A 12,811-nucleotide genomic window follows, 5' to 3' on the forward strand; every position below is an offset into this window, starting at 1 on the left:
CAACATCAAAAAATCTTCATTTTACACCACACACAGCACCAGAGGAAAAGCCATGAACCTCAATTTCAATCCTTGAGTGCATCTCTACTTCTGTCCTTTTCCATAAATCAAAAGAGATACAAATCTGAGACATGCGTGCCAAAGCTTACAGCATCTAACTTGACCAACGTGTCCATTTTCCTGACTGAGGGGTTGGCATCCATGTTGACTATGGCATCACCTGTAGGGTGAGAGAGGGTGCGGGGCAGGGTGCGGGAGTAAGGGGAGGAGGGGCGAGATTGGGACCCCCCGTTGGTCAGGACCATGTAGCCATTCATCAGTCTAGCTGGAGTGGGGTCAGGGGTGTGACCGAGGAGGAATAGGACAGGACGAGAGAGAGAGAGAGAGAGGGAGAGAGAGAGAGAGGCAGGAGAGCAGGAGTGGAAAAAGGCAAGCGCAGAAAGCTTCAAAATAAGTAAAGCAGTAGTAAACACATTCATATTCACACAGGTCTGAGAGGAAATCAGAAACTGTTGAAAAGAGTATGGAAGATTAGACTCAGAGAATATACAGTATATCACCAAATGTCCAGTAAATACTCAAGTAGTATGAATACATAGTATTGGATTCCCCTGAACAATACAAAATTGTAAAATCTTGTAATAGGAATAGAAAGTACTTGAAAAGCGTCTTGCATAGTGCGAGGAGGCCTACCTGTGCTGGCCCAGTTGTTTTGCGTCTTGTCTGGGGGGCTGTAGATGAAGCGTCGTAGGCTGGTGACGGCGTGGGAACCCACCAGGGTGTATCGGCCAAACGCCCTGCAGTCCACTACCCGGATGTTAAGAGGAGGGTGGAGCAGCTCGTTCTCTGGCAGGTCCTGATGGTGCCATGGGGGCAAAGGTCAGGGGGTCACATATCGAGTTAGGACTAGGTTGTATGAAGTTGCCCTGATCTAAGGTTTAACTTCTTTGGGATAGGGGGCAGTATTTTCACATCCGGATGAAAAGCGTGCCCAAAGTAAACTGCCTGTTACTCAGGCCCAGAAGCTAGGATATGCATATGCATGGTAGTATTGGATAGAAAACGCAAAAACATTTTTTTTAGGTCATTGTGTTTTCCAATGCTTTTCTATGGGAAACTTGATTTATTAGGGCCCAGATTGCAGTTCCTATGGCTTCCACTAGATGTCAACAGTCTTTAGAAATTGTCGATGTTTTTCTTTTGAGAAATTAAGAAGTCCTTTTCTTTCCATGTGTCACTCAGATGGACTCAAGTCTTTTGGTGCGCGTGAACAGGAGCACGCTCCTCGTTGTTTTTCTTCGGTATTGGAAACTGTTTATCCCGTCTTAAATTTTATCGATTATTTACATTTTAGGCTACCTGTGGTTGGATTAGAAACATTTACATTTAAGTCATTTAGCAGACGCTCTTATCCAGAGCGACTTACAAATTGGTGCATTCACCTTATGATATCCAGTGGAACAACCACTTTACAATAGTGCATCTAACTCTTTTAAGGGGGAGGGGGGGTAGAAGGATTACTTTATCCTATCCTAGGTATTCCTTTAAGAGGTGGGGTTTCAGGTGTCTCCGGAAGGTGGTGATTGACTCCGCTGACCTGGCGTCGTGAGGGAGTTTGTTCCACCATTGGGGTGCCAGAGCAGTGAACAGTTTTGACTGGGCTGAGCGGGAACTGTACTTCCTCAGAGGTAGGGAGGCGAGCAGGCCAGAGGTGGATGAACGCAGTGCCCTTGTTTGGGTGTAGGGCCTGATCAGAGCCTGAAGGTACGGAAACGTTGTTTAAAATTTATTAGATACTTTGTTGTCATGTTGGGCGAGTTGGACCCGGTGTATTTCTGAATCAAACGCGCCAAATATATGGACATTTTGGGGATATAAAGAAGGAATGTATCAAACAAAACGACCATTCATTGTGTCACTGAGACATTTGGGATTGCAAAAAGATGAAGATCTTCAAAGGTAAGGCATTTATTATATCGCTATTTCTGACTTTTGTGTCGAACCTGCCTGGTTGAAAAATGGTTTTCATGTTTTTGTATGCGGGGCGCTGTCCTCAGATAATCGCATGGTGTGCTTTCGCCGTAAAGCCTTTTTGAAATCTGACAGAGCGGCTGGATTAACAAGAAGTTAAGTTTTATTTTGATGTATTACACTTGTATTTATATGAATGTTAAATATTTATATTTCTGTAGATTTAATTTGTCACTCTGCAATTTCACCGGATGTTGTCAAATCTATCCCGCTAATGGGATTCGAGCATTAAGGGATCCCTAAGAGGTTTTTTAAACATCTGGAATCTATTTTATATGTACAGTACAGCATCTGTTGTCTTTCATTGTCTGAAAGGCCATCAAGATTTGACCAGGTTCTACTCACCACCTCGAACCACTTGACCAGTGTGCTGAAGTTGGGGTTCTTTTTGAAGTTCACGATGAGTGCCGACTGGACTCCTCTCCCTGCACACTCTATGTCCACCCTGGGTCTGTCCACCTGTGCCAAATTCACCCTCTTCAGGTCCCGCAGGCCCCAGAACAGAACCTGGACCACAACCCATCACACTGGATCAGACCATTTTGAACAGCACCCCCCAGATCTACAACTTATTTGGGGGTTCCACATCTAACACACTTATGAATAACTTGTTTTGGGGGTTCCCTTTAGTTTCCCTTACAGGATCTCCACTTCTTGGACTCACAGTAATGAGGGAGTTCCTCCTCCTGTAAGTGTCTAGTTTTGGGGTACCTTCTCTTTGTCCTCTAGTTTGGAATACCATCCCCCTATTTGTAGTTTTAGTGCCCTCTCGGAGTGCTGTACCCTAGTCATAGAGTGTTGTCTCACCTCTATGCGATAACGGCTTAGGACAGGTCTGATGCCCATTGGCACAGGGAGGATGGGTCCACGGTCTGAGTCTGTCGGACCATTGATGGCAGGAAGCTCCGCCCTCCCCCCTTGCCCAATCTACTCAGGGAAGAGAATTGGGGTTATTTGTAAAAATAAAAATAAAAATGTAACCTTAACTAGGCAAGTCAGTTAAGAACAAATTCTTATTTACAATGGCGGCCTAACCCAGACAACACTGGGTCAATTGTGCGCCGCCCTATGGGACTCCCAATCACGGCCGGATGTGATACAGCTTGGATTCGAACCAGGGACTGTAGTGACACCTCTTGCACTGAGATGCAGTGCCTTAGACCACTGCGCCACATACAGTATACACAGTGCCAGTCGTTTTGGTTGTTTAAAAAAAATAAATTGGACTGGTATTTCCAGCATTATCCACTTGGTTTGCTGCAGTTCGAAAATCCAAATCAAATCAATCAATGTGTGGTTGTGTGCGAGTGTATGGTAAGCCAGGGGAGGCGTAGCTGTACGAATCTTAATTGCACAAAGCCTATTATTTAGCAGGGATTACTATTTGTAGATCAGTGATTCTACTCCTAACTTTGAGTAGCTAAAAATGGGTCAATTAGGGGCAGGTTAAGGGGAGAGAAATTGAAACCAACCACGGAAGTATGTTGTAAGGAATTCGGGGGTATCCCCTACCGGGACTTGAACACGGGTCCAGTGACTATCAAGCCTGTCAAGCCAACACCTTACCCATTATACTATTATCTCCCCTTAAACTGCCCCTAATTGACCCATTTTTAGCTACAATTCCCGAGTCCGTTGGAGAGGATCAGGTTGAGAAAAGTGAGGTGTAGAATCACTGATCTACAAACAGTATTCTCTGCCAAATAATAGGCTTTGTGCAATTAAGATTCGTAGAGCTAAGCCTCCCTTTGCTAAGGCTACCCCCCCCCACTCACGCACAAACAGTCATTGATTGATTCCTTGATTGGAGACAGCTTGCGTGAATTAAATAACATTTCCTAGGATTTTATACCAGCAGCAAACCTAGTGGATAATGCTGGAAATACCGGTAAAAAAACTCAACAAAAAAACAAACAACCAAAACAACTGTCACTAAGTATTCAAAAAAACTGAAAAATATATACAAATTATACATGTAGAAATGTAAATTGATATACAACACAGTCAGGATCAGTATTCCGAGATAAAAGTGACCCAACTGAAGCTGTTCTGCTTAGGACTTAGTTTGTCTGAAGATTTTAGTTTGGCTTCCTAGTTTGGCTTGGATTCTCTTCCTAGTTTTGCAGAGGTACAGAAGTTAGAGAGAATAGTTACAGAGCAGGACACTGAATAGAGATGTAATGGGGCAGAAAGGGAGAAGAGCACCTTTATAGAATAAAACACATAGCAGAAGACGGAGGAGGCTGGTGGGAGGAGCTATAGGAGGACAGGCTCATTGTCATGGCTGGAATGGAATAAATGGAATTGAGTCAAACATGTGATTTCTATATAATTAATGAGTTTGATACCGTTTCATTTATGCCGTTCCAGCTATTACAACGAGCCTGTCCTCCTATAGCTCCTCCCACCAGCCTCCATTGGCAGAAGAACACTTAGACGGACCAGAGAGTGACCATAGAGGGATGGGCAGAAGAGTGAAAAGAGCACCTTAATCTGAGGAACTGCAAAGTCATGGACAGCAATCAGAGCCCTCCTGATCTCCTCATCGTCATAGGGAATCTGCAGAGCAGGGGCATGATACCGGAGTGTGTAGGTTGGAGGGTAGGGGGGAGCAGGGCGGGGTTCAGTGAAGGACAGAGGGAGAAAAGAGGAGGAAGGAGGGTCAAGGGACCACAGGGCGGGTGTGGGATTAGGAGACGGTGGGAGTAGGAGAGAAGAGGCATGGAGGAAGAAGGAGAGAAGAGGACACATACATGTGGGAGAACAGACAATTAGATGAAATGGAAATGGATAACAGACAGATGAAGAAAAGGAAAGACAGAGAGAGAGACCTTTCTTTTCTAGATTTGCTGAAGAGTTAGCTAGTCACCGTGTTCCGTGCATAAGGGAGTGCACAACTGTTCAGAAGTTGCATGTTCCATGCATTTGGTAAATCGGTAGAAGATCATTCTCTACGTGATTCATTTGTCCAATAACTTCTTGCTTGTGCGTCGGGTGTGTATTTTTAAACTCTTTTCATGCTTGTCGCTGGCATGCTCTCAGTGTGTCCTTGTTATGTGTTAGTTTCCTAGTGTGTGTGTGTGTGTGCACATATGTCTATGTGTATGTGTGATCAGTTTACCTGTAACAGCTCGAAGGCAGCCAGTAGGTCACCGGCGGTAGAGTTACCACGGTAGATCTGGTAGTACTCGAGCCGAGGGGGGAACCTTGGTGGGCCGTAGTGCTCGTCACACATCTTAGTGATGGGCTTAGCAAACGTCCGGCCAATGAACTCTGCCTTGCCCTGGATGCCACCAACGGTAGAAAGAAACACAAAGTTAGAAACGTTTCTGGGGTGTACTTCCTGTCATGTCCACTGGGGGTCAGTGTAAGCACAGACATAATACTGAAAACAGTGTAAAAAGCGGGGACTATTCAGAGAAGACGCTACTACTGTAAGACTAACAAAATACTTAAAAGAAGTCCTACTAGGGGCCTATGGGTTCCATCAGTTTATGAGAAGCATGCATGACTATTAGAGTAAACACTTCAACCAAACTAATCAACTGCTGTTTCAGCTATCAAACACAACCGTGTCTACAACTACTAACTTCAACCACTACTGGAGGAATGCAAGAGGGACATGCTTATGGCTACGTCATCGACCGATGGTAAACCTAGTTTGGGCCTTTAAAATAGCCTGTCCTGCCTCTTGTATGACTCAGCTAACTAGCTACATTGCTACGCAAACAGAAGCCCAAAGCAGCAGAGGCGCTACTTCAAGCTTTCACACTCTACTTAGCCCCAACAGCATCCACCACATGAGGAGGAACAGGAGGAACATGGTAAATGAAGACAGGAACAGATACACAGTAAGGACATATGGACAAACACCGTGTTTGGATACAATACTTTGAATCCTAGTATCCTTTGAATCCCACAAAACAATTGCTTCTCTATGGGTATAGATAGACCTCTACCACAATGATAGGTCCCCCTCTCCCTCTATCTCTGGGGTCGTACCACAGTGTCCTGGTCGTAGACCTCTACCACAATGATAGGTCCCCCTCTCCCTCTATCTCTGGGGTCGTACCACAGTGTCCTGGTCGTAGACCTCTACCACAATGATAGGTCCCCCTCTCCCTCTATCTCTGGGGTCGTACCACAGTGTCCTGGTCGTAGACCTCTACCACAATGATAGGCGGGTCGTCTCGTAGCTCGCCAGCCTCCCCGAACAGCTCGACATCATCAAACACCAGCAGCTGATCCCACGTAGGGCACAGAGTCTCACTCAGGACCTAGAAACACACACACACACACACACACACACACACACACACACACACACACACACACACACACACACACACACACACACACACACACACACACACACACACACACACACACACACACACACACACACACACACACACACACACACACACACACAACAGGTCTCTCTTGAAATATATTTGTTAAATAAAGGTTTTAAAAAACTCACACCAGCACAAACACATGTACGCACACACTCACATACACCCTCTCTCTTACCTCAGTGACCTGGCTGTGAGTGGAGAAGAAGACCCTGGCGAAGGGGTCCGACAGGCCGCTGCTGTCTGCAGCAAATAGACTCCTGGCCTGGTACATGTGAGCCCTCAGCTGGAACACCTGCTTCACTGCAGACCAGAGAGAGGACACCGAGATTAGACAACACTCACATACACAGTTGTGAGCCACCAACACTTGAGTACGTACTTCAATAAATGGGTGGAGGGAATGGAGTGTATAAATATAAAACTTGGCTTTTAAAGCAACTACCCACTGGGCAGGTCAATTCAACGTCTATTCCACATTGGTTCAATGTTGATTCAACCAGTGTTTGCCCAGTGGGTACTTACTTACTTCAGCTACAGTATATACAGTGCTGTAGGGGGTACATATTGTAGACAGACTTACTGTTATAAACCAGACTGATTGGGGGTAAAGACTGCAGACAAGAGCCTGTCCTGGGAGCCTTGTTCTCTTCAAAGCCGTTGGGCAGGCCAGACAGGAAGTCCTTCCTTTGTTTGTTGAGGCCCAGCCACAGGTACATCTCCATCTTAGCCTGCACTGTCCACCCCGCTGGACCAAACCCCTTCTTACCAGGCAGCTGGGGACACAAACGTTACAGCGACGTTATAAGGACATTTTTTATAACTTTCATCAGCTATAGTGACATTTTCGTCTTAGCTTGGGTTCTAGAGACACAACGTCACAGACGTACAAGAGCAACATTAAAGCAAATGGACTTACATCAGTTAATTGTTTTATCACAGTTTTTGCACTCATCACTTCATTCTCTATCAGAAAGTAGGCTGGCCCTCTCTGACATTGCATTCTGTACATTTATAAATCCTTCTTGCAAAAACGGCCACATTACCTAACATTGTTACTAACCTATAGAAGCACGAGAGACCATACCCGGTCACTCTTGAAATGTTGTACCTAACTTATAGAAAAATCTTCGGGATACCCTACAGTTGGACGCATTGGTGCCTTTCTGGCAATTCACATTGTTGTTAGAGGGAAGCTTTTACTGAGTAATGTGGTTGTTTTTTCTATGATTGTGTTTGTGGTACTTTTATTTGTGTGTTTCCAATGCTCCCGCCTTGATTGTGTCGTGCAGGCATCCCTCGGAGAAGGCGGAGAGAACCAAGAAGGTTCACGTACCCTGAGGAAGACAGCTTTGACCTTGCCACAGTCCTTGCCTGTCTCCTCGTCTACGATGGAGTAGAGGATGTCTTTGGAGGGGATGCGGGCGTAGGCGATACGCTTGCTGTTACTCATCATCCATACAAACACATCCGGGATACTGTGCTGGGGCTGGAGGGTACAGAGGATACAGGTTCACAGTGTTATTGACAACCACATAGTGGTCAATACAGGCTGAAACTCCTGGGCATAACATAAATGACATTGATATCCACAAGGACGCACACTATTTCTAAAAGTGAATGACATTTTATGAGTGTACAGTTCATTAGTTCACAGTGGCGCTCTTAACTGTACAAAGCGATCGGTTATTATTATGCTAGTGTCTTATAAGGGAGAGTTAGGATCCACTGACGGGAGGTTGCCGAATGTTCTTCTGAGGTTGCCTGTGCTCTCTCTATCAATTTCTCTGTCGATGCACCTAGAATGTGTTATAAATAAAGTTGAGTGTAACAGAATCTGTACCTCGTCGGCAAGGAAACGTAGCCTGTGCAGGAAGTTCTGAACCATCTTCAGTTTGTCTCTCACTGTGTTCCTCTTCACCTGGGAGCGAATCAGCTTGGCCTGTTGGCCCATGCTCTCCTATAGAGAAGGATATTACATTATACACACTCCCGCCCTCTGCTACATAAGGATAGATTCATAACCACGGCAACTCTCTCCATCACTCTCTCAGAGCAGCGCTGTACCATCTCTCTCATGCAGGACTTGAGTCTCTCTTTGTCCAGTTTGGTTCTGCCTGCCTGGTTCTGGTCCTTGTTGGCCAACGTGACGAAACGACTGAAAGGTAAAAACACAGAGACACTTAAAGAAGATACTTTGGCTGGCATCACTGTGTCTCTGGCTATGGCACTCCAGTCACTGTAGGATCAAATCAAAATCGAATCAAATGTTATTTGTCAAATACTTACTAAACAACAGGTGTAGACTAACAGTGAAAGGCTTACTTGCAGGTCCTTTTCCAACAATGCAGAGTTAAAGGTACAAATAAAAAAGTAATTATGAATTGATTATGGTTGTCGTATCAGTAATGTTATCTCACTTGCAGCCAGTGCTGAGTTCCTCCAGCACCCCTCTGAGTCTGCGCTCTGGATAGGCTGTCTCTGTCTTAATGATCTCCTGCACGTCATTCAGACCCTCCTCCTGTCAGACACAACACACAAACAAGGGCATCAGATCCAATACACTCTTAGAAAAAAAGGTGCCATCTAGAACTTTAAAGGGTTCTTCGGCTGTTCCCATAGGAAAACACTTTGAAGAACTCTTTTTGGTTCCGTGTAGAACCCTTTTGGTTCCAGGTAGATCCCTTTTGGGTTCCATGTAGGACCCTTTCCACAGAGAGTTCTACATGGAACCCAAAAGGGTTCTACGTGGAACCAAAACGGGTTCTCCTTGGAACCAAAAAAGGGTTCTCCTATGGGGACAGCCAAAGAACCATTTTGGAACCCTTTTTTCTAAGACTGTAATACCTTGAGTTATTTGGGATTAATTAACATATTATCCTGCATTATCCTGCACATTCAACATGAGTGATTACTGACCAGTTTGTCAGCGATCTTGTCCATGATGTTGGAATTGTAAAGTCGTCTCCTTTGGTCCTGCCACCAGCTCTTGATGTAGATACACGGCTTCTTCTCAAAGTAGGGCAGGTGGAAGTAGTTCCTAAAGTTTGGCACAAATAAAACTAAAGAACCTTTTCTAGGCTGTGTAGAACAGATGTGATCCTATCAGCTCTTATCTGACAGGGGAGAGGAAGAGAGTTGACATTATCAGAGTCCCTCAGAGAATGAGATCAAAGAAACTGATTTCTTTTATATTTCTCTTTTTTTTCATTTTGTATTCTTTTATCTCCATTATTTTATGTTAGAGTATTTTGGTATACATACTGTATCTTATTCTATGAATAAAGAAGATCTAGACCAAGTGGTACCCTGACTTTTTTGAGTTGTGACACTCCATCAGCAAATCAATATTTCTAAGCAGAACTAAGGCTTTAGCTGTGACCCAGGAGGAACTAACGGAACATGACCCAACCACCACTGATGACCCCTGACCCTTGAACCCCTGCCCCTCTGACCTGTCTGTGATGACAGGTTTCATGGGAGGGGAGGAGGACACAGACACCAGGTCCCCATCATCATCTGCCTCGTCCTCACTGGAGTTCTGCTGGATCAACTCTGACTCCTCCTCATCACTCTCTCCTCCTCCTCCTCCTCCTCCCTCTTTCTTATTCTTCTTAGCTGCCGAGGGCTTGCTCACTCCATCTATCTGGTTGCCGTAGTTGCCTGGGAGAAGGAAATGGGGAAAATAGAGTAGTAGAATTGTGTGTTATTGAAAAAAATAAAAAAATAAATTGCAGTATCGAATAGCAATACATATCGGCACCTAAATATCGTGACAATATCATATTGTGGGGTCCATGGCAATTGTGCTATTGTTTGTGTTATTTACATGCCAAACATACAAATCATTGAGTACTCTCTTTTTAGACAAATACTTATGACAATTGAGTCGGTCAAGCTATTACTGTATACCCTTGAGTGTAGTACTTACCTATTGTGACCTCGAAGCTGATTGGCTTATCGCCGATCTTCCTGTCGATCATGGTGGCCTCCAGGAAGGAACCAAACAGGAAGAATTCCTCTATTTTCCCTGTGACACTCTGAACGACAGAATAAAGAAGACAAAGTAAACAACAGAATACAAATCAAAGGTAGAACCAACCCCCATTTGACCTTAAACTCACACACACAGTAGGCTAAATAAACAAATACCGTCTCAGTTACCGTCACACAGGTTTTTCTTTTTAATCAAACAATTTATTTTTTAAGTCAGTACCGATTGAGATGTTGAGCACGTTAGGGCTCGCCTCGTTAATCTCTCTCCCTCTCTCCCATTCTCCCGCCCTCTCCTCTAGGCTAAGGGGTGATAGCTACACCTGCACCTGGCATATAGTCAAACTGATATCAACAACTTACCGCACCCAAGGGAGACATTAGGGAGGCACTAGCTAAACAAAGAGACAGCTAGGGGACAGTTGGGAAAGCTAATGTTTAGCCTGTGGTAACACTGCCTACTGATTTCCCTAATGGTCAGTTGACAACTTTAACAGCAATATAATGTCCATGCAATGTAGTATAACAACAGAATGGAGACATCTAACCACTGACTGTTTATGGCCAGGTCAGGAAGTCATAGGCAGGGTCAAAGGGCAAAGCTGAAGACGCGTAGGGTTGTATGTATCTTAACTGAAAAGATTTGGGGACACTCAATAGTTTGGCAGTTTCTCCCAATAGTCCTATGCCTCATAATCCGAATTAATGGGGATGAGAAAGGTCATGAAAGGTAAATATAATGGAAAGTTTGAACATAGTGCTGTAGTGTGAGGTGAGGTGTGAGTCAATGATAGCCAGCCAATGTACACTCCCTTTTGAAAGGAAAAGCCAATGGCACTCACCTCAGACATACTTGGCAACCAATGGATAGTCACCAGCCAATCAGCACTCACCTCTGAGATGTTAGAGACAGGCTCCACCTGCACCTCGGTGGAGCTTACAATCTCCGTGGAGGTGGTGTCCAGGATCTCCACGGCAACGGAGATGAGGAGGCGGGCCCTGAAGGACACGCCTTCCCCCAGCCCCTCATTCAAGTCCTGGTGCTCATCCATCAGAGTATACTGGCGGGTGGAGCCATACATGTTGACCCAGGCTGGGCCCATGGTTGGCAGGAACCCTGGGTGAGGAGAGGAGGGATGGAGGATGACAGGAGAATTAAACAAGGAACAGGGTTCTGAGAAAGGTTCTGTGTAGTGTCGGGCAGGAGCAGCAAACTATTGTTGACTTTCTTTAATCATTTGGGTCAAAGCCCTCTAATGTCTTGGTAAAAACGGCCGAATACCAAAATGACCAATGTGCTCCAACAAGATTGGATTGACCTGATGCCCTGTCAATATTATACTTTTGAGCTATGGTTGGGGCAGATATCACCTCACCTTTGTCGCCATCGTTGGCGATCTTTCGCAGGTCAATGAAGTGTGTTCCTATGGCGACGTCATTGACTTTGTCGGAGTCTCTTATCTGGACCTTCATGCGTTTGCAGAGCGGAGGAAACATCTCCGTGAAGACCACCTGCTCATTCCAGATCGGCTCATAACTACTCTTCTGGACCGACGTCTTCCCCTGGAGGAAATAACATCAACATACGTTTGGATGGACACCCATTCAACTCTTCCACTGACACCTCATATTATGCAAATGTGTACTGTGTTTATAATGTGATTGTGATCCATTATGTAATGCTATTTTGTCTCTTTTGTTTATCAAGTAAAGAAATAAAACAGACAGTTTCAGGTTCATGGTATGGAGAAGTCAGGACCTCCTGAGTAGTGGTTGACCTACTCTCTGTCCGGCGAAGAGCACTTGTACGTAGGGGTCCACCAGGTCTCTGTTCTCCCCTATGAAGGCCTTCTTAACGTTGGCCATGATGCTGGTGTTCATCTTGGGAAGGCCCTCGGCTCGGTAGATCTTCACGTAGAACCGCGCCCACTGCCTCTCCAAGGGAACACCCTCCGGAAGAAGGAGGTTCCTGACCAGAAACAAAAGGTTGAATAACAGTTGTACGCCTGATTTTGTCTCATCGTAACCCCTTGATAACATTCTCCAGACTTTTTTTATTTAACCCCTGACCCCCCCTGCACATTGTATTGCCATTCCACAACATTCTCTGACCACTCTACAACATTGTATTAGCATTTTACAACATTTCTGACCACTGGAGCATTGTATAACCCTTCTACAACATTCTATTGCCCGAATAAAACGTTCTCTTACCCTTCTATGTCGTCTTCATCCGTCTCGTTGGCCTTGTGGGGAGACTTTATGTTGTCCCCCTTCCCCACCATGGCGATGTCACACTTGATGTAACCTTTGCAGCCGGCTGTGATGTCATCAGGGTCAGACAGTGTGGCCCACTTGCGGTAGAATTGGTGCTCTGTGACAGACAAGTATCAATCCAAAAGTCAATCATTCTTTCAACAACTTACAGGAAT

The 12,811-nt window shown here is 45.1% G+C and overlaps 1 protein-coding gene across 11 annotated transcripts in view; it reads right to left on the minus strand.

Moving 5' to 3' along the window:
- The window catches only part of otofa (otoferlin a), a 132,794-nt gene that overhangs the window by 17,434 nt on the left and 102,549 nt on the right, over positions 1 to 12,811 (minus strand). For 5 of the 11 annotated variants that reach the window (XM_071370796.1, XM_071370797.1, XM_071370799.1 and 2 more), the window contains exons 12-31: positions 12,594 to 12,753; positions 12,162 to 12,348; positions 11,756 to 11,942; positions 11,273 to 11,496; positions 10,318 to 10,426; positions 9,842 to 10,049; positions 9,306 to 9,426; positions 8,807 to 8,907; positions 8,454 to 8,544; positions 8,230 to 8,346; positions 7,723 to 7,875; positions 6,970 to 7,162; positions 6,565 to 6,689; positions 6,174 to 6,308; positions 5,153 to 5,314; positions 4,519 to 4,590; positions 2,839 to 2,958; positions 2,377 to 2,538; positions 694 to 856; positions 150 to 325 (exon numbers count right to left, since the gene is read on the minus strand). In XM_071370796.1, coding sequence (XP_071226897.1) covers positions 150 to 325; positions 694 to 856; positions 2,377 to 2,538; positions 2,839 to 2,958; positions 4,519 to 4,590; positions 5,153 to 5,314; positions 6,174 to 6,308; positions 6,565 to 6,689; positions 6,970 to 7,162; positions 7,723 to 7,875; positions 8,230 to 8,346; positions 8,454 to 8,544; positions 8,807 to 8,907; positions 9,306 to 9,426; positions 9,842 to 10,049; positions 10,318 to 10,426; positions 11,273 to 11,496; positions 11,756 to 11,942; positions 12,162 to 12,348; positions 12,594 to 12,753 — 2,966 coding nt within the window. The remainder of the gene's footprint in view (positions 1 to 149; positions 326 to 693; positions 857 to 2,376; positions 2,539 to 2,838; positions 2,959 to 4,518; positions 4,591 to 5,152; positions 5,315 to 6,173; positions 6,309 to 6,564; positions 6,690 to 6,969; positions 7,163 to 7,722; positions 7,876 to 8,229; positions 8,347 to 8,453; positions 8,545 to 8,806; positions 8,908 to 9,305; positions 9,427 to 9,841; positions 10,050 to 10,317; positions 10,427 to 11,272; positions 11,497 to 11,755; positions 11,943 to 12,161; positions 12,349 to 12,593; positions 12,754 to 12,811) is intronic. The other 6 variants (XM_071370802.1, XM_071370806.1, XM_071370803.1 and 3 more) reach the window with 2 other exon arrangements.

Source organism: Salvelinus alpinus, chromosome 27 (genome assembly GCF_045679555.1).
Source record: "Salvelinus alpinus chromosome 27, SLU_Salpinus.1, whole genome shotgun sequence".
Taxonomy (NCBI): domain Eukaryota; kingdom Metazoa; phylum Chordata; class Actinopteri; order Salmoniformes; family Salmonidae; genus Salvelinus; species Salvelinus alpinus.